We start from the raw sequence: 21,608 nt of genomic DNA, 5'->3' as shown, positions 1-21,608 counted from the left end.
CAAGGAAGTGTAATGATATTTCATGGCCCCCATGCTATAGAGGTAAGCTATTTGCCCCTTAAAGAAGCAAATGAGGTGTTTCCCCTCTGTTAGCAACTGTCCACTGGGGCTGTCATGTAGGCGGTCTCCATGGAAACCTGTTCTGTCCTGGTGCTGTAATCCTCCCTTTGTTTGGCAGGCCTGGGGCAGGAGTAACCCTGCAGTGGGAATCTCTTCCAGGGAAGCAAGACACCTGCTGGGAAGTTTGGGTGTCCTGGGAACCCTTTCAGCCGTTGTGTTCTTTCACTTTGTAGGCCAGTGTCAAGACCATGCCAATTAATCCCAGGGAAGTTTCCTGTTGCCTGGTGACAAAGTTTCACCATTGAGGAAGAAGAACCAGGGTAAGTCTGTCTCTGAAGCTGGCTCTGCACTTGTGGGTTAACTTATTTGCTTCAACCTCTGCTTTTTCTCTCCTCTTCTGACTGAGCAACTTTGGAAATGCTGGTTCTCCTGCGTGCATTATTTACAACTCCAGATGAGAGCTAATGCATAATTTAGGAAAGGAGGAAGCTAGCTCTGGGCCCAGGCAGGAGAGGAGGCTAGCTGAGCACCCGGCTGTTGTTCTCAAGTGTCCCTGGGCTGTGGGTGAGCTTGGGAAGGGTGGGATGTGGGTCTATGGGATTTGGGGGGTCATGCTTAGTTTTTTTTCAACATCTGAGTCTCCTTAAGCATTTTGTGGCTCTGCTAGCAGTAGAGACTAGTTGTTGGGCAGATAAAATATATTATGTTCACTTTGTTAAAGATGGTGCTGCCCATGTGGAAGCCTGTCGCCCAGGTGATTGCTTGGGATGGATGTGATTGTATTAATGTGTGTTGGGGGCGGGTTGTGGGCAGGCAGGATCCTTGTAGCCTGGGGCTTGGTTTTAGGACTAAGCCTTTCCCACCCTTTTTGATGTGGGGTGGACTTTGTATCAGAGACTTCCCTATTTTGTATATTGGACTAAAGGATTTGATTTCTGCACTATAAAGTGGGGCAGACCGGGAGCTTGCTCTCTCTCTCTCTCTCAGTTCCTGAGTGAGATTAGCATTAGAGAGGAGAGCAGAGAGAGGCCACATGGAGGAGGCCAGGAGAAGCAGCCAAGATGGTGGAGTGCTGAGGGGGAAGCCATTTTGTGCAGAGATGGGGAACAGAGGTGAATAAGGTTGGTGAGCTAGAAACTTTTGATTCTAGGAAACTCGGATAAGTCAGTAGCTTTGTGAGCACTGAATGAGTGGGTTTTGGAGCCCAGTGTATGTTTTTACTTGCTTGCCGGGTGCAAGCTAGGATTAAAGGTAATGGCCCACCAGTTCTTGACTCTATTGTTTCATTACCGACTGTCCGAATCTAATGCAAACCTGCATGGGCCAGGCTGCTGTGATGGTGGTCGTCGATACTGGCCTTACACTAGTGTTTGAACATCTTCTTTCTCCCAACCAGGTCACTCTTTAAGGAAATGCAGTGTGCGTACAGGGTCACTCAGGAGGCTAGGGCTTGGGAAGGTAGCTCCAGCAAACCTTCCTTAATCACTGCTGACTTGCTGAGCGGTGGAGCGCAGTTTGTCTTCTGAGAAGTCTGAAGGCAAACCCCTTCCACAAGCTACCCTAAGCACCGGGACCTACTAACAAGTGGCTGGTCTGAGGCTGGCTGGGCCTTGTAAGGAAAGACTTTATGGAACACAGTAGAACACTCAGCTCATGTCCCTGTTTCCATGACAGGTAAGAGGGGAATAGGTAGGAGCCCCTACTGCAGGTCTGTGTGACTTTAGACATATGGTGCCATATGTGTCCAATGGAGATGAAAATCAATGTTTTTTTGGGTGGTTACAAGAATTACTTATAATGTCTGGCCCTGAGCTTTAGCTTGGAGTTGGGGAGGAAGGTGCTAAGACTGCCACTGTCCACTCTGCAGAGTGCCTGTGGCCCCACAGTGGTCTAGGGATTTTTAGGTCTGGTGCTTGGGGGCTCCAGCTTCCTCTCAGGCCTCCAACAGTCTCCCCATCTCCCAGTGCTCCATGGCTAGCAATGCCGAGGATGGGGGAGGGTAATTGTGTTCTTTCCTCCACCCATCATCTGCATGAAAGAGTCAACAATAGATGCTTCCTGGTCTCTGGCAACCCTAGAAGACAAGGTGTGCAACTGAACAACACCCCTCCAAAGGGGCACAGTGGGCTACCCTCCTGCACAATACTCTACCAGCTTTAAGTTCATTGCCACTTCAGTTCATTACCGGTTTTCCATCATCAAGCTCTCTAGCAGTCTCATGTAAAAGAGCTCATTCAGCCCCCAGAGCTGGGTCTCATAACACATGCACGCTTTCTTTTCCACGAGGGATGAGCCTACACAGAGGCAGATTAAGGTCAGTTGAGGCCCTGGTTGCAGAAGAAAATATTGGGCCCCTTACATTAGGAAAAAATGTAAAGTTGGGGTTTTGCAGGGCTCTTCAGAAGTTGGGGCCCAGGGCGTGCACCTGGTGCACCCACTGTTAAATCCACCTCTGAGCCTACAGGATGGAGTTTTGCCTGGACCAGGATGAAAGTTCCCACAGGGTCTTAGCTTTGGCTAGCATCTAGAGAATGTGATGAGTCAGGAGCTTTCTTGTCTGCCCAGAGAGACAAATTTATTGCAGGATGATGGAAAATCAAACTTTCATGGAAAAGCCCGATGGAGGTAAGCCCACTGACAGGGGGCTGAGCTGATGCTGGCTCTGCTTGACTAGCATGTGACTCTGACAGGAGACGTGCTCTGCAGACTCAGCACTTTGTCTGTAAAGTGGGCTGTCTGGACTAAATGAGGTAATGCATGTGGACATAAAGCGAGCGCTCACTACATAGAAACGCCAGGCCCCCTGGAAATTTGCATCCAAAAGACTTCCATCAGTTCTGCCTCAGCCACATATCCCGAATACGTACTGTCTTCCTCTGCCTCCTGGCCCCGTTAGGACTCATTACCTCCCTTTCCTGCCTGCAGTCAGCCAGTCTTCACCCACTCCCCCTTCTCTGTCTCTGTGGCCTTGCCTGCAGCCAGGGTGACCCCTCTAAACCTCCACCCAACCCTCTACCCACATCTTTAGCCCTCTCCTTGCAGCCCCTGCTTTGATATCTCTGACCTCTGCCTCCCCACCCCATGTCCTTTTTCTTAAACAGCTCAAGCATCTCCCCACTGTGAGAATTTTGTACTTAGTATGTCCCTTTCCTGGGGTGTTCCCCTTTTCCCTCTATGTTGCCTTTTCTTAGTGTTCAAGTCTCAGCTCCAAGGTCACTTCAGAGAGGACTTCCCCAGCCATCTCAGTCTGAATTAGCTCCACCCCACCCAGCAGTCTCTTCCTGACTCTTGGCATTCCCTTTCACAACACCAGGTTTTATTTCTTGCAGAGCATTTACGTCAACTGAAATCTTGGGTCTTCTTGTTTTGTTTTTATTGCTTTATCTACTTTATCCTAAAATAGGAGTTTCATGAGAAGCACAACAATATTTGTCCTGTTTTTCTGACCTGACCTGATCTGACCTATACAATGACTGAAATATTAATTGTTGAATTAATGCATGCATGCATGAATGAATGAATGAGTGAGTTACCTGGGCTGCAGCAAGTTTTAGAGGTTAAAAGTGGATAAAAGTAGCCTGACCAGTGGTGGAGCAGTGTATAGAGTATAGACCTGAAACGCTGTGGTCGCAAGTTCAAAACCCCAAATTCACCGGCTTGAGTGTGGGATTATTGAAATGATCTCATGGTCACTGGCTTGAGCCCAGGTTTGCTGGCTTGAGCAAGGGGTCACTGGCTCAGCTGGAGCGCCCGGGTCAAGACACATATGAGAACATGATCAATGAACAACTAAAGCCAGTATGTGAACCAGGCAACTACAAGTTGATGCTTCTCATCTCTTTCTCTTCCTGTCTCTTGGGGAAAAAAACATGGATGAAAGTATAACCATATCTACAAGTTGCTACCATTATATTTATATTTATTTTTATTAATATTATTATTAATTGTATTTAAAAGGTGGCAAAAACTTTTGTTCTTGGGAATCAGCAAAGATTGTTCTACAAATCCCACATCTGGGATTAATGACCAGTTGGGAGTGCCCTGGGCTGCTCAGTGAGGGAGGCAATCAGTACAGTCCTGTCTTCTGACTCTACCAGCATTCTTCACTACCCAAAGGCAATGCCAGCATGACCATAGGGCACTGAGAACCTATGACACCCTAGCCTCTTAACAGACAGTCCTTACCTCATGTGCTCTTCATAACAACCTGCCATTTTCTAACCCATTTTTCTTGTCAGCAAACTGAGCTCGTGATTAAAACCAGGTTGGCAGTGAAGATAAGGGTGATGCCCAGTTCTATGGGCCTGAAAACCAATTCATTACCTGTTGCCCCTGTGCCTGCCCTCTACTGAGCACCTTTATACACAACAGGAAAAGAATGGGCAAAATGGCTAATACACGGGCACTCTCTCCATTTGGAAGATGCTGAAGAGCCGCCCTGTCCCGCACCGAGTGCTGGCTGCCTGTACTGCTGTCACCCCTCACTCCTGGCCACCGAGTGCTGGCTGCCTGTACAGCTGTCACCCCTCACTCCTGGCCACCGAGTGCTGGCTGCCTGTACAGCTGTCACCCCTCACTCCTGGCCACTGAGTGCTGGCTGCCTGTACTGCTGTCACCCCTCACTCCTGGCCACCGAGTGCTGGCTGCCTGTACAGCTGTCACCCCTCACTCCTGGCCACCGAGTGCTGGCTGCCTGTACAGCTGTCACCCCTCACTCCTGGCCACTGAGTGCTGGCTGCCTGTACAGCTGTCACCCCTCACTCCTGGCCACCGAGTGCTGGCTGCCTGTACAGCTGTCACCCCTCACTCCTGGCCACCGAGTGCTGGCTGCCTGTACAGCTGTCACCCCTCACTCCTGGCCACTGAGTGCTGGCTGCCTGTACAGCTGTCACCCCTCACTCCTGGCCACCGAGTGCTGGCTGCCTGTACAGCTGTCACCCCTCACTCCTGGCCACCGAGTGCTGGCTGCCTGTACAGCTGTCACCCCTCACTCCTGGCCACCGAGTGCTGGCTGCCTGTACAGCTGTCACCCCTCACTCCTGGCCACTGAGTGCTGGCTGCCTGTATAGCTGTCACCTCTCACTCCTGGCCACTGAGTGCTGACTGCCTGTACAGCTGTCACCCCTCACTCCTGGCAAGCCACATCTAGTTGCCCAAGGTCATCAGGAAAGGGGTCTCTCTCACTGGTAACAGTGTTGAATGCTTCAGTAATAACTTTAAATAAACCTGATCCAGACTCAAGGAGAAAGGGAAATCTGAATTTAGAGAATATTTCTATAGAAAAAAGAAATTAAGATTAGAAATTGCAGCATTTTGAAGGGTGCCTTACATAAAAGCAATGAGCACAGAGCTACCCTTTCACTGAAAGCATCCCTTTAAAAATTAGACCATTGTCCTTCCAATGCCCTTCACTTTGGGATGGGAAAAATTGAGCTGCTGTTTAAATAAATATTTCCTCACATTGCACCATATTGTGGTCACCCACAGATAAAAGGCTACATGTTTTTTTATATATACCAGTCATCTGAGCTTAACTGAGGGGTCAGTGCAGTGGAGGGGTGCTGGCTCTGAGAGAACATCTCTAGAGAGAAGCCAGAATGTGTGCCCAGAGTGCTTACCCCACCTTCCCTGCCACCGCCAGGCTCGTGTGGCCAGGCTTGCAGACGACTCAGTAGAGCAGGGCTGCCTCAGCCAGCCAGTTCCCCACACCTGCTCACTCCACGTGTTTGTGGTTGGTGGGGCTGCCCCTCTGGTGCGCCTCCACCGGCAGTGTCCACCAGGCAGGTCAGGATTTCATGTCACAACTGTCACATCATCTCATCAGCAGTTTCCCTTCACTGAGCCCCTCTCATGCCCCAAGCCCCTTCTCCTGTGAACCCTCACATTGCCATATTTTACCCGAGGAAGCAGATACGGAGAAGGACCGTGGCTGGTCCAAGGTTAGGAGGAAATGGGAGCCCGTATGTGAACCAGGCTTATTTACAACATACCTCTGGGCCTTGACACATGTATTCTCTTTTTATTTTTATTTTTGTCTAAAAATGTTTTCTCAGATTTCCCTCTTTGACCCAAAGATGCTCAATATTTTAAAAACTCTCTGTCCCCCCCAACACACACACACACACACACACTATATTAAATAGGATGGCATGACTGGCTTCACAGAATTCAACCAACCAAAACGGAGTGGACGTGTGTGTGTGCGCGCACGCATGCATGTGTGTGAATGCATGTTTGTAACGAGGTGACATCCCCAAGGTTTCAAGTGTAGACCAGTAAGGCTGGGTAGACAGAGAAGAGGAGCCAGGGGCTTGGCCATGGCTCCAGGGAGTGCGTGGCAGAGGCAGTTTCCAATCCAGCCTGGTTCACTCCCTTTCATGTCGGGCTACTTATACTGCCTCCAGGAGCACCCACTCCATGGGCTGGGTGATGAGGTCAGCACAGATAGTTTTCTGATGTACCCCAGACCCTACATGAGAGCACACAGTTCAGAGAAGAGAAGTCCCAGCCCAGGACAACCCTGTGGCTGATGTTAGCCTCCGGGCTGCATTTCCTCCTGTCTCAGGTAGAAATCAGGAAACAGAGGTCACGGTCCTTCCTATGGTTTCCTTGGGGGCAGTCTAGGCACTGGATTTCTCTGCTTGGTTTGATGTGTCCTGGAGATTCTCCTCACAACACAGTATCATTTGAAAATAAGTTGGGAGATGACATCAGAGTAATGGCGTGGTAGGAAGCGATACCAATAAATCTCCCCCAAAACTCGACAAGATCTTCAACCAGAAACAGAAAAACCTATCCTTGGAGCCTCCAGATGTTCCGCAATACACCCGAAGGTATGGTCGAGTGAAAAATTGGCTAAATATATAATCAAACCCCGAAGGAAATAGGGAGTAAGAAATGCTCCACCTTCCTCACTAACCTAAATAGGGCTGCTTTCACTGGGAACTGAGAGTATAGGAACTAAGGCGGGCAAAGGGGGTGAATAGATCCAGGCTGCGGCACAAACGGCTGAACCAGGCTGTGGCATGGAGATCCAAGCCAAGGAAAAACTGTGCCTGTGGCAACCCAGTCAATACAAGCTAACACTCGCGCCAAACCCAGATAAAGAAAGACAAGTGGGGCAGCCATTCGCCCCAATCTCCTGGTCGGCTCGCGCAGATAGTGGGCGAGAGATTCCTTCGAAATCCCCGGGAGTGGGCGCCTGTGTTATCCCACAGAGAGTCAGAGTCAGGGGCCTTTGTGTGGGCCGAAAGCGGAATCTCCGGGCCACCCCAGTGCCCTGAAAAAGCCGCACATGGGGAGGGAGCGAGAGCCAATTCCAACGCTGGAACTTTTCTGTGCAGGTGGGGGTTTCACTCAGAGGGTGAGACTGCCAGCCTGATATCCTGGTCTGCACGTGCAGATAGTGAGCGAGAGTTTCCTCCAAGCACCCCAGGAGTGGGCGCCCGCCCGTGTTACCGGACAAGTGGCAGAGTCAGAGGTCTTTGAGTGGTGGAAGCCCCGCCTGATTATGCTAGCAGCTCTGACTGACTGAGCCTTACCCAGAGCCCTATGCTGAGTGGGAATAGAGTGGGGAGTTGCCAGCTCTTTGAGCCTCTTACTATCCAGGCAGAGGCAGCAGCAACCCCATAGCTGGATTATCAGGCTACTAATTGAGGAAGGAAAGACTAGGAGAGAGGCTCCAGGAACACGGACTCTCTCACAGTTGGAGCCTATAAATGCTAATGAGCCTCAACTGCCAACAAGACTGAAGCACAAAACATGACATCGCCATAGAAACTTATCAACTGCAAACCTCTACCTGAGCGTGCCAAAGGGGCAGAACTCAGGGTACATGAGTCACCGACCAGGAAGAGGGAGAGAAAAGAATAAGCAAGAAGATAATCTCTCAAAATCAAGAATAATCCGCAGACTTTATAACCTATCCCATTTTATTATATTTGTTCGTTTGTTTCTCTTATCTTCATTCTTGATTTTTTTTCCCTCCTCCAATTTGGTCGTTTAACTCTCTGCCGGTCTTACTCTCTCCTCTCCTTGAACTACACTACCTATAAGTGTTACATCTCCCATTATCTTTTCTTTCCTCTTCCTTTCTCTCTATGAGGGTTGCACTCCAAAACCCTTAACTCTCTCTCTCTCCTCTTTTTGCTTTTTTCTTCTTTTAGTGATTCCCTCTTTTTTCTCTCTCTCTCTTTCTTTTCTCCCTCTATATTAGTTTCTTCCTTTCTCCTTTACGTCTCTTCTCATTCAAACCTCAATAACGAACAAATTATCTTATCTGGGACTCAAACTTATGTTTGTGGCATTTTGGGGGGTTTTTACTTCACCTTTTTAACTCACTAGCAGTGCTCCCATCCCTGGCTCTCCATTTTATCTAGTTCTTGTTCCATGAAATACAATAGTAATTTTTTAATTTGTCCCCCCATTTTCCTGTTTCCTTCTTATTCCTCTCATCATAATTCTTAGTCAACCAACACCTAAAAGCAAATCATTTTATTCTTGACCCAAATTTTTTCCTTATTTGCTTTTTGTGGGTCCATACCCTCTTGTTTTTCTTTTTTTTTTTTTTTTTTTTTTGCCCCTTTATTACTTCTCCCCAATTCAGGCCCTCCATTACAGGCATTGTTTGTTCTATTTAGTACAATATAATTCACAGGTCACCACAAGATTTTCTCAAGAAAGAGGGGAGAGGAGAGGAGAGGAAAAAAGGAGAGGGGGAATAATTTCCTTTTTTTTAATTTTTATTTTATTTTTCTTTATTATTAATTTTTTAAAAAAACAACTCTTTTTGATTTTTTATTTTTTTAACTTTTTATTCTTTATTAAAACTCATTAATACTATGAAAATGAGTTGGATCATGTCTGCCCTTACCTTGTTTTTTTGTGCCCTGCCTGTGCTTTCTTCCTCTTTTTATCTTCCTCTCCCTCCATCCTTCTCTCCTTCCTTCTTCCATCTTTTTTCCCCTCCCCCTGGCACTACTGTTCTCCTCCTCTCCTCCTTTCTATCTGATGTTTTCTCTATCCAGAACACCCTGCCTAGCTCCCTGACTCTTCACTTCCTCAGTCTCATCACAAAAAGGTCCTTCCTGGTCAGGTCCTCCAAAGAGCACATCTCCTCAACATGACTCCCTACTGTTTTGTTCTAGAATGTGAGCAAGGCCTTAGTTTCCCATAAGGCCATGAAAACTTAAGCTGTTCCCTTACAAAGTTGATATGCAGTGCTCCCCTTCAAGGTCTTACAATGTCACAGGTTGGTGGATTTACAGTAAACCCTTCCTCAGAGTTGGGGGCTACCCTATGGAGGATGGGGAACCACACTTTGGTACCTGCCAGTGTATACCACTAGGCAACACCAGGCTTGGTGTCATGTCTTCCCTTAGTAAGCTCTTGCTGGGGCCCAATAAGGGGTGGTGCAGAAAGAATAGACATACCACAGAGTACTGAAACAGAACTGCCCCCCGCCTTGTGATCCTGTGGGGCCCGTGCCTCAAAGGAGCTGTGTCTCTTTGTCCGCCTGATAAAGTTATCCAAAGTCTGCACAGGGAAGGCAGGCATACCACAGCGAGTAAGGATGCTAGGCTGTGGAGCCCGTATCTGCTTCCTCCCCAGATGGAGTCTGCTCCACCATGGGTCAGGTAGGTCATTCTCCCAGCTTTCTCTTCTCCTAGCCTGCCTCACACAAATCACAACAGAGGTCTCCAAGGCCCCTCCTACCCCTGCCCTTCAGAAGCAGCTGCTAATGTTATCCTGTTTGCAGGAATATGGCCTGAAGCTCAGTGAGACCCAGGTAAATGGGGAGCTGATGGCAACCATGTGGGTCAAAGCCTTGTGCTTTTCATGCCTCCCAGTTGCCTCTCTGAACTGTAGTTTCCTTATCTTCCAGGGCCATGGCTGTGAGGAGAAAACGCAGTGACATCTGTCTGGCAACAGCAGTTCTCAGAGCGTGGTGGCTGACACTGAGCCACCGCTCTCCTTGTGGGCCTAACATCTGTCTGGCAACAGCAGTTCTCAGAGCGTGCTGGCTGACACTGAGCCACCGCTCTCCTTGTGGGCCTAACATCTGTCTGGCAACAGCAGTTCTCAGAGCGTGCTGGCTGACACTGAGCCACCGCTCTCCTTGTGGGCCTAACATCTGTCTGGCAACAGCAGTTCTCAGAGCGTGCTGGCTGACACTGAGCCACCGCTCTCCTTGTGGGCCTAACATCTGTCTGGCAACAGCAGTTCTCAGAGCGTGCTGGCTGACACTGAGCCACCGCTCTCCTTGTGGGCCTAACATCTGTCTGGCAACAGCAGTTCTCAGAGCGTGGTGGCTGACACTGAGCCACCGCTCTCCTTGTGGGCCTAACATCTGTCTGGCAACAGCAGTTCTCAGAGCGTGCTGGCTGACACTGAGCCACCGCTCTCCTTGTGGGCCTAACATCTGTCTGGCAACAGCAGTTCTCAGAGCGTGCTGGCTGACACTGAGCCACCGCTCTCCTTGTGGGCCTAACATCTGTCTGGCAACAGCAGTTCTCAGAGCGTGCTGGCTGACACTGAGCCACCGCTCTCCTTGTGGGCCTAACATCTGTCTGGCAACAGCAGTTCTCAGAGCGTGCTGGCTGACACTGAGCCACCGCTCTCCTTGTGGGCCTAACATCTGTCTGGCAACAGCAGTTCTCAGAGCGTGCTGGCTGACACTGAGCCACCGCTCTCCTTGTGGGCCTAACGGTGCCAGGCCTGACCAGGCTCCTCTCCTTTCTGGGTCGAGGTTGGCTCATGTGTGTCTTGAATGTGTTGGCTGATGAACAGGGTACTCCTAGTCTGTTAAACTAATAATCTTAATATTTTATTTTAAAGGCACTTATTCCCTTTTGTTCCTTTAACAAATGCAATTAAGATCAAACACATTCAGAATTACAAAATAGATGATATTAAACCAATAAGAAATCATCATCTTTTGTTATTGAGCCATGTGACCCCCTGGGAACTTTGCTCCAAATAAAAGCTGAAATTTTATTATCAGTTGGGGGCGAGGGCATGACAGATAACAGCATCCTGGGCAGTGCATGTGCCGAGCTGGGCTGAGGCCAAGTCAACCATATCAGGGTAGACAGAGCTGCATACACATTTCTCCCATACCCTCCAGTAAGGAGCTTTAGAGCTGCATTGGTAAAATTGGACTGACAACAGCCAAATGACTTGAGCCCAACAATTTCCATATAGACACTCGGCTTGCTGAGGCCTTGGGAAAATGTGCCTTTCGGAAATCCTGGGGCAAAGCAGGTGGTGAGTAGAGAAATTGCTCTCCACCCCAAAGCACCACCAGCGCCTTTATCTCTGGGAGGGAGGGTTGTTTGTGTCTCAGAGGAGGGCGGTGATGACTGATGAAATGGTAAATGGGATGGAGATGTTGCTGGATGTGCCTCTGCGGCTGGTTAAAGACTGTGTGTATGTGCGTGTGTGTGCATGTGCAGGGGGCTGGGTAGCACCCAAGGATGACACATGGAAAAGACTGATTTTGAGAATAGCGGACATGCATGGTATAGCAGTTAGACTTTAAAGAGAACCCACATGGTGAACATTCAACTTGTGGTGGCCTGTGTAAGCCACTCAGGGCCACTACACAGCTAACAGCTCCTCAGGACAGAAGAGAGCCTTGTGCTCTGAGCACCTGGGAGTGACTGAGCCCACGTCTGGGCCAGGCTGGATGGGGGCCGCAGGCGCTGGAGGGCTCAGGAACAACAGCCTACTTGAGGCACATGCCTATTACAGAAACCAGCTGATGGCATTGTGTGTCCCCTTTAAACCATTTCTCTCTCTCTCATCAATCTCCAAGCTCTTACAGTTAGATGATTCCATTAATGCTATTAAAATATCTTTAAAATTTCCATTATATATATATATATATATATATATATATATATATATATATATATGAAAATGAGCCCCCACATACTGGCCCTTAGGCAGTGGAGACCCAGGCACTGGTCACCCTGAGTCTGAGAACTCTGTGACAATCCTTAGTTCCAACATTAGAGAGTCAAAAACAGCACATGGTCCAGCTGAACGGTTTCTTCAGGGACCCTGATCTGGATGTGGTCCCTCTGCAGGTCAGTGGGACATATACCTGCCATGCCCCTCAGGGACTTCAGACAAACATCGCATCTTCTCCCCCGTCTCTGTCCATCAAGTTGGCCAGCTGTTTCAGCTGAGTGCACCCTATTCCCGTTAAGCGGACTTTAGTGAGCACTACTGCAGCTTCCTGGCTAACGTGTGCCAAACTAGAATGGCCAGGAGTGAGCAGCGGGTCATCCCGAGTCTGAGAACTGTATGACACTCTTTGGTCCCAATATTAGAGAGTCAAAAACAGCAAACACCTTTACAGGCACAGGCAGAGCAGACAGCCTTAATTTTTTGTTATAGAAGTGGCTTTCGCCCTGGAAATTTTAGGTCTCTAGAATACCATCTGCTTGTTGGAGTCATTGGGACTGATGCATTTCCTGCTGCTTGAGCAAAAGCAACAGAGGGAAGAGAAGAGAGAAGAAGCATAGTGCATTGAGAAGATCATGGCTTTGGCATCAGATATATCCGTGGTGCTGTGTTGTCAGTATGACCTTGGGAAAGGCACTTGGCTTCTCTGAGCCTCAATTTTCTGATTTTTAAAACAAGGCTTGAGACTTGATGTAGTTGCTATGGAGATGAGAGATATAGGAAGAGCCCAGCAGCACGCTTGTAACAGTTATTTTGGTGCAGAGCACCTGAGTGAATGATGGTGAGTGGGTCTCCATGTTATGCAGCATTTCTGAAATTGATGTCAGGAAGCCCCTATCAGATCCCACCCCTGCTGCCTGCATCTCCCTCAGGCCCATCTTGGTCATCTCTCCATCAGTTCTGCCAAGTGTCTTGTGCAGTTAGTCCTGTGAGCCCCACAGAATCTTTCTGCCTCTAGGCTGTCCCCGTCCCAGCGGTCTCTCCTTCTGTGCACAGCAAAGAGGAGCCTGACAGAAAACATCTGGGGCAGTGCTGGAAAAAAGTAAAAGCGCCTCATGTTTCTATTTCTAGTGAGTCCACACTCCAAAAGCCAGATAACTATGTAGAGCAAGTAGCAGGGCATATGGCTTCCAGCCAGAGTGCAGACTCGGCCCGAGTCCAACATTAGTGCCTATTGTCGAGGCCTGGCCAGAGACTCCAGACACACCCACTCCATATGAGGCCCCGCAGTGACCACCCACATCTCCACCTGCCACGTGGCTTCTTGTGTGAGCATACAGGTCATTCTGGGGATGGTTGGAGGGAACAGGGAATGATTTAAAGTCACAGCAGAGGAGAGGCTGGCCTATTAAATGTTTAGGGAATGGGTCTCATGAGAGTTGTGGGAGAAAATAAATGCAGTAACATTTAAAAATTTTTTTGTAATTTATTCATTTTTTTTAGATAGGAGAGAGAGAGAGAGAGAGAGAGAGAGAGAGAGAGAGGAGGGAGGAGCAGGAAGCATCAACTCCCATATGTGCCTTGACCAGACAAGTGCAGAGTCCTGAACCAGCGACCTCAGCGTTCCAGGTCCACACTCTATCCACTGCGCCACCACAGGTCAGGTCAAATGCAGTGACTTTTGAATGAGTGACTTTATGAGGGAAGTTTGTAACATTTTCTTATGAGACTTGGCCCAAAGCAAAAGACATTTCTCATCCATTTGGCATGGACCTTGCAATGAAGTTTGTTTCAAATGCTGCTGTGAAAAGGTGGTGACTTTGGGTTTCGGTTCTACAATGTGACTGTCCTGTGTCTCAATGCATCAGTCAAAAGAATGAAACGATTATTGTGAGATCATGTTAGCAAGATGTTAAAAATATCAGATGTATCTAAAGTTAGTATTATTTAAATATATAATCATAGCGATGATAATGATCATACAACTGAAATGGTTACAAATATTTCAATGGCATTAAAATATAGATTGCCATTACATTTTTAATTTAGATATTCATGGGGTATCCCACCATACGGTTAGATTTACAATGACTAGATTGAGAAATTAATTAGAAATTAAAGTTAAACCAACTGGTCCAGTTTTTCCAAAGTATAAAAACAAATTGTACAAGACAAGATGACAGTACGTTCAGAAACTTCTCATAGTTAGCTTTCTAAACTGTTCATGTGAAATGCAATCTATTATTTATCTATCCATCCATTCAACTGTTTGTCAGTCTGTCCAACCACCCATCTATTTACATCTCTTTTGTTTATAATTGCCAGCTCCCTTGTGTGGGTTGCTCCCACTCTTAAGGATTCTGAGAATTAATAACAGGCCATCTAACTAGTTTTAATTGTATCCAAAAATCTTTTCTTGCCTGACTTGTGGTGATGCAGTGGATAAAGTGTCGACTGGACAGTGAGGTCACTGGTTCGAAACCTTGGGCTTGCCTGGTCAAGGCACATATGGGAGTTGATGCTTCCTGCTCCTTCCCCTCGTCCTCTCTAAAATGAATAAATGAAGTCTTTAAAAAGTCTTTAAAAAAAGGTCATCTCTCACATTTTGCCAATATTTACTCTCCCACTGAATGGGCAGGCCTGGGCAGGACGTTGACCACTCAGAATTGAATGAGTGAATGGATGTCCCTGGACTTTGCAGCTCCTTTCCGTGGTCTGATTCTCATGGCACTAAGCAGCTGAGGGGTCCAGGATGGACCCTGAGCAATACCACACACCCTGTCCTCGATAACCAAGAGTAAAGGGCCAGCCAGGTAAAGTTGCCCTGAAGAAGCATAAAGGGGGTGGGGGCTGGTCATGCTCCCTCTAACCTGAGGCTTTCTGGGGACCCAAAAAGATTGGGGAGGAGGTAAAGTGCATTATCCCCAGCAGCCCCTACTTAGCCTTGCAGGTCATTAATGAGCATGATCAGAGCCAAAGTTCCTGTGACAGAGAAGCTTCTCAATGGAGAAGTACTTTGTAGAGAGCTCCATGCTGCTTCCTCCCCACCATGCATCAAAGGCAGGAGGGCTTCTTATCACAATGTGGGTGGGCTGTTCGGAATAGGCTCAGCTGGACCAAACTGGCTGCATCTCCATTCTCCTGGAAGCACCCTTTCCACCCCAGGGCCCCTTCTAACCTTTGCTTGGTGTGTTTGACCTCCCTGAGCTGAACTTTATCTTAAATATAAGAAACACAAAAGACAGCCCAAGCTTTTGGGTGCTCAGAGTAATCAGATGGTTAGAATCTGTAACAATCCAGATTTTAGTTCTTTGAGCTTGGAGACTGGCCATGTGTATTGTCACCTGTGTAACACAGAGGCTTGATGCATAGTACATACTTACTGAATGAGTGAACAAACAAAGGGAATAGGCATTGACTTGGCTTTAATTAGTCCCAAAAGACTCATTAGGATCATGGACAAAGGAAATTTGACCATTTGTTCAGGCCCGTGGGTTAGAGATACCAAATAGAATACAGAGCTCTATTCAATATCTGGGACATGTTGGGGCATGCTGAAAACTATCCCTTATTTATCTGAAGCTCAAATGTAACTGGATTCAATTTGCATTTTTCAATTTGCATCTACTCATTTCATTTGTTAACTCTAGCAGCCCACTATGAGGAGAAGTCACTGATAAACATGTGGTCAGAACACAGGCTCCGCTTACTGGTCCATCATTTTTAAATTAAATTTTAACTCGAGCACAGTAGGACGGTTTCCATTACACACCACCATGTGCGGAGCTGTTACCTGCTTGTGCACCAGGAGACATTCACGCATACCATGGCAGTGCCCACATGCTATACATCTGGATGGCTTTTACAAGGCACAACAGGGCTGGGAGGTGGCATGGGCATAAAAACATCCCAGACTTCCAAGTTGAGTAGAGCAAGCAACTGTGGTACAAGAGACAGAAGTAGAATCCAGAGTACAAAATACTTTTAAGTTGAAAAGAAAAAATTAATTTACATACAATAAAGTTGTGTGTGTGTGTGTGTGTGTGTGTGTGTGTGGCAGTTCTCTGATCTCTAACACATGTACAGCTCTATCTGCCCACCCCACAGTCAGGATATGGGCAGCTCTAGACCTCCAGAAACTCACACTAGCTGCCCCTTTGCCATCAGACCTTCCCTGCCCTGTCCCTGGCAACCACCAATCTGTTTTCTGTGCTGATTGTTTTGGCTTTTCCCAAATGCCATGTAAATACAATCATTTATTATGTGGACTTTTGAGATTAGTTTCTTTGCCTCAGCTAGATGCTTTTAAGATTCATCCAAGTTGTTGCAAGTGTCAATGGATTTGCCTTCTTTATATTTAGCAGAACACCATTCTAAAGATGTGCCACAATCTCTTTATCCATCGTCCACTGAAAGACCTTCGGATTTTTTTTTTTCTGTTTTGGCAATTATGAATAGAGCAGCTATAAACACATGTGAACAAGCTTCTGTGTAAACATAAGTTTTTGTTTTTCTAGGATAAACACCTCGTTGGGGAAATGCTGGGTCATATGATAAGTATGTGGTTAGTTTTATAAGATATCACCACTGTTTTTCAGTGACTGTGCTATTTTGATTATTTATTAGCTATATATAGATGAGCAGTCTTTGTTGCTGCACATCCTTGCCAAATCTTTTTGGGGATTTTTTTGGTCTTTTTTTGTTTTTGAAATTTTAATAACTGTAGTGGTATCTGATTGTGATTTCAATTTGCATTTTCCTGGTGACTAATGACACTGAGCCACTCTGTGGGTTTATCTGTCAACCACAGAACGTCTATGGTGATGTTTTATTAAATCTTTTGGACATTTTTAAAAATTGCATTGTTTGCTTTCTTACTGTTGACCTTGAGTTCTTTATAGATTCTGGACTCTACTACTTTGTTGGATTTAAAATATTTTCTTCTAATCTATAGCTTACTTTTCTTTTCATTTTCAACAGTTATTTTAAAGCAAAATTTTTAAATTTTGTCGAAGTCCAATTTGTCAATATTTTCTTTATGAGTTGTACTTTTGCCTAACTCAAAAGTCATAAAGATTTTCTCTTACTTTTTTTTAAGTTGTATGGTTTTATATTTTACTTTTATAACTGTCATTCATTTTGAGTTCATCTGAGGTAATTTCACTAGGTTGAGATTCAATTTTGTTTGCAGATGGGTAACCAATTGCTTCCACACCATTTTTTGGAAGTTACTGTTTTTCCATTGAATTTTCTTTGAACTTTTGTCAAAAGGTAGTTGGCTATATCAGCCATAGTTTTGTGGAGCTATTTTCTGGACTCCAGTTTCTGTTTCACTGTGTAGCTCCCTGGATCTCCCCTGCCCTCGTGCCATGCCCATCTTCTGACTAGAAGTCTAGGAGTTTTGTTTTTTGAAACCTGCTGTCCCCTTCCTGCCACTGTCTCTGCCTCCACGGCCAAATGACAGTAGACTAGAGAGAAAGGGCAGCGTCCTTGCCGCAGGACCAGTTTGGCACCTATGATGGCTGTGCTCCCACAGAGGTTAGGTGCTACCTGGCTGACATCATGGATGCAAGGCTGCCCGGGCTGAGGTGGGAGGGAACAGAAAAACAAACAGGGAAGAAAGTAGGAGATCTCGCCTACCCTCTCTGAACCTAAACGGCCCCCTTTCCTGTTCTTGGCCAGAGAGAGAGGCTTCCCTTGGAAATCTTTCTGTCACCCCCAGTGAGTAGCTGTCTTACTTCTGAGCTGCTTCTCCAGGCATCCACACCATGTGTCTTCAGTGTTCTCGAAAGCTGCTTCATGTCATCGGTCTAGGGACCGTAGTCACATTTAGTGGGAGAGATAGACAGAGTGTACTCCATCTGACGGGGACCGGACCTTCAGCTTTCCTTATTAACCTGCCTTATTCTGTCTGGTTCCTCAGAGACACATGATATAGAAACTCCACTCTAGTGAACACAGTATGTCCCTGGTAACCAGCCAATTATGCCTGAGTGTCGTTGGTCCCATGTTTCTAAAGAACAGGCTCAGCTAGCAAGGCCTTCTCAAAAGCATAGGAACATGTTTGAGAGCTGACATTCACATTGGTTTACTCTGGATACCTCTATCTGTCTGTGGAGTTTCTGATCCAGGAGAACCAGCATAGGTGGGACCCCCTGCTAGGAGCGGACATCATGGGGTTCATAGTAATATGTGGAAGGCAGCTTTTACCCACTTCCCTTTGATACTGAGGATTACTACATGAGGGAAAAGGTGATGACCAGCTCTCACACAGTCTGCTGCTGGCACTCCATATGCTGTGGAAACCATGAGAATTCGTATCCTGTGGGGAAAAGGAGGTGCCACAGCATCTGTATCCTGACAGCATGCTCCTGTCTGCTGAGGGCGGGGGGGGGGGGGACGACTCAGTCCAAAAGAGAAAACCAGAAAGCAAGAGGCACCAAGTTTAGGAAAGAAAAGAGCTTCTGGAACAGAACGAGAGAGTTTGCATCTTCTTCCTAGCTGCAGGTAATCCTCACTCCCAAGCCTCAGTCTTCTACTCTTTTTTTTTTTTTTTTTTTTTGTATTTTTCTGAAGCTGGAAACGGGGAGAGACAGTCAGACAGACTCCCGCATGCGCCCGACTGGGATCCACCCGGCACGCCCACCAGGGGCGACGCTCTGCCCACCAGGAGATGCTCTGCCCCTCCGGGGCGTCGCTCTGTCACGACCAGAGCCACTCTAGCGCCTGGGGCAGAGGCCAAGGAGCCATCCCCAGCGCTCGGGCCATCTTTGCTCCAATGGAGCCTTGGCTGCGGGAGGGGAAGAGAGGGACAAAGAGGAAGGGGGGGGGTGGAGAAGCAAATGGGCGCTTCTCCTATGTGCCCTGGCCGGGAATCGAACCCGGGTCCCCCGCACACCAGGCCGACGCTCTACCGCTGAGCCAACCAGCCAGGGCCTCTTCTACTCTTTATAATGGGGATGATCCTATAAATCTTGCTGAACTGTTGAGGATTAAAACCAATATGGGCAAAGTTGCTGATGATATTAACAGTTGGCATTAATTGAGCTTTTGCTGTGTGCCAGACACTTGTGAGAGTTTTATAATCTACAGTCTCTAGGAGCCCTATAAAAGATCTGTTTTAACAAATGAGGAAACAGAAGTATTGAACACTTATGAAAATTGTTGATGGTGCAGGTGGACTTCTACGCCAAGCACCTGAGACCAGACCCCCCTCCCTCTGAACATTCCACTTCTCCGCACGGCGGCTGTCACAACTGTCATCACAGCTGTCATGCACAGGTGTCTACAGTAGAATTCAGGGTGAAGGATGTGAGGGGAAGCAGCAAAGGGGAAAAAGGTGGAAAAAGGCAGTGTTCCTTTTTAAGTTCTGCCAGGCACTGAAGTCCAGCCCTAGCCCCTCTGTGCACAGGGCCTGGTGCCATCACATAAGGGACATTCTTGCTGTTCCCACTACACTGTGGTTCTAGCAACCACAGCCTGACTACATCCTCTGGGTCCAGAAGGTGAAGAAAGAAACAAGTGCAGAAATGGCAGGGCAGCTCAGTCATTCATAACTCCTACCTTATTCCTTCATAGCCAGCTAATGGTATGTCTGAGAACTCAGCAGTCCCACCCTAGAAACCTTGAGATAACTCCAAGGAAAACCTAGATTTATGTGTGGGTCCATCCAAGGAAACACACACACACATAGCCCTGGAGGAGGAGGAGGGAGTGTCGGAGAGTCGAGGACAGTGGAGTCCTAAGTCAGGAGACGGCACTGGCAGGTGGGCCCTCTCTGCACATCGGGAGCACAGTGGCCTGGAGAGGGCGTTCAGTCTGAAGACGGTTTTGTTTGGGTTACTTCTGTTGAAGTCCTGTTTTCTCTTCACTCTCCTCTTTTTCCCCCTTTAAACTATTATAAAGCAAAATATGATTTGAGTGAGTCCCATACCCTCATGTCAACTTCTCACTTGCTATTTTCTCTTCTTATCAGAGTACATCTTCTAGCAGTTTCATGTGATTTCTCTTCAAACTGACCACCAACCAACTGGAACAACACCCTTCAAGCATATTCCTCGACTGAAGAACATGGCCAAGAGTGGGAAAGGCCCCAAGGGCAAGAAGATTACCTTCAATATAGCCAAGAACTGTGTCAAAATTACATTTGATGGGAGGAAACGCCTCGACTTGAGCAAGATGGGAATTACTACCTTCCCCAAGTGCATCTTGAGACTCAGTGACATTGATGAACTCGATCTTAGCCGGAATTTGATCAAGAAGATCCCCGACTCCATCTCCAAGTTCCAGAACCTTCGGTGGCTGGATCTGCACAGCAACTACATTGACAAGCTCCCGGAGTCCATCGGTCAGATGACGTCCCTGCTCTACCTCAACGTCAGCAACAACAGGCTGACCACCAGCGGGCTGCCCGTGGAGCTCAACCAGCTCAAGAACATCCGCACGGTCAACCTTGGCTTGAACCACCTGGACAGCGTGCCCACCACGCTGGGCGCCCTGAAGGAACTCCATGAGATAGGGCTGCACGACAACCTGCTCAGCTCCGTCCCCACCAGCATCGCCCGGCTGCCCAAGCTGAAGAAGCTGAACACAAAGCGAAACCCCTTTCCCAAGGAGATGGACACTGACACGTTCATGGACACCATCAAGAGGCTGGACAACTTATTTCTGGTGGAAGCAAAGGATCTGTGTGGACCTTGCCTGAAAAAATGCCAACAGGCCCGGGAAAAGCTGAATAAAATCAAGAATGTGGCCTTGACAACACCAAAAAGGGCCATTGTTAGCAATTTGATCTCACCCAACTCCACGGCCAAGGTGTCCCAGGAAGACTGAGGTGATATGGGACCCTGCCCCTGAGGCAGAAAGGGGAAGGGATGGAGGGGAGACGGCAATGGGCTGCCTCCACATGAAATGGAGAGAGGACCCTATGACTGCAGTCATTCTTCCAGCCAAGCCCATGAAACACCTTTCCCTGTCATCTTGCCTTGTGATTTTGTTGATTAAAGGGCTTTTAGTTCTTTGCCATTCTCTTCACCACACGTACAGACCATACATGCGGGCACAATGAGTACAGAAAGGGCTTCCCATCTCACTTCTGCTCCAGGACTCTCCTGCCCACAGCCCCATGGCCCCAGGAGGCTAATACTGTTAGCATACTCTTCATTTTATTATCATGCATATCGGGACCAACCACCAGCTCCCAAATGTGAATCTTGTTCTGCAGAGCTGATTTGGGTTGGACCTTCAAAGATCAGGGACCTCAGAGCATGGGCTGCTAGGAGAGCAGATGGACATTCAGCCTTGAAAGGGAAGAAGAGAGGTCACAGAGGTGGGTGAATATTATCATTAAGTGTTGGCAGGTAACATCTCGGGCTCAAAGCAGTACTACCTTTTTCTCTTACCTGTGTTGGCATCGTTTAACTTTTTATAAAAACCGCCCACTTTTGCAGTGATGGTCAACCTGGTCCCTACAGCGCAACCAAACAGTGCTGCGATTGGCCCACCATGAAAGCTGGACTGCCCACTAGTGGGTGGTAGGGACCAGGTTGACCAGCACTGCAAAAGTGGGCGGTTTTTATAAAAAGTTTGACGACGTTTCCTCTAGACTAAAGCTGCAAGCCCTTGACTACACATGAAGG

The 21,608-nt window shown here is 47.6% G+C and overlaps 2 protein-coding genes across 2 annotated transcripts in view; one reads left to right on the top strand and one right to left on the bottom strand.

Annotated features, from left to right (window-relative positions):
• Positions 1-21,608, bottom strand: part of WDFY4 (WDFY family member 4) — a 340,582-nt gene that overhangs the window by 79,944 nt on the left and 239,030 nt on the right.
• LRRC18 (leucine rich repeat containing 18) lies at positions 212-21,070 on the top strand. Its single transcript, XM_066349105.1, has 2 exons — positions 212-380; positions 19,946-21,070. Exon 2 carries the CDS (start codon positions 20,041-20,043, stop codon positions 20,800-20,802), a length of 762 nt encoding a protein of 253 aa, XP_066205202.1. The 5' UTR covers positions 212-380; positions 19,946-20,040; the 3' UTR covers positions 20,803-21,070.

The sequence above is a fragment of the Saccopteryx leptura genome, chromosome 9 (genome assembly GCF_036850995.1).
Source record: "Saccopteryx leptura isolate mSacLep1 chromosome 9, mSacLep1_pri_phased_curated, whole genome shotgun sequence".
NCBI classification, from domain to species: Eukaryota; Metazoa; Chordata; class Mammalia; order Chiroptera; family Emballonuridae; genus Saccopteryx; species Saccopteryx leptura.
The sequence above is the reverse complement of the archived record's forward strand: the minus strand, read 5'-3'. Positions and strand labels throughout refer to the sequence as shown.

Coding starts and splice junctions, on each gene's coding strand:
- LRRC18 (XM_066349105.1), top strand. CDS start 20,041: ATGGCCAAGAGTGGGAAAGGCCCCAAGGGCAAGAAGATTACCTTCAAT.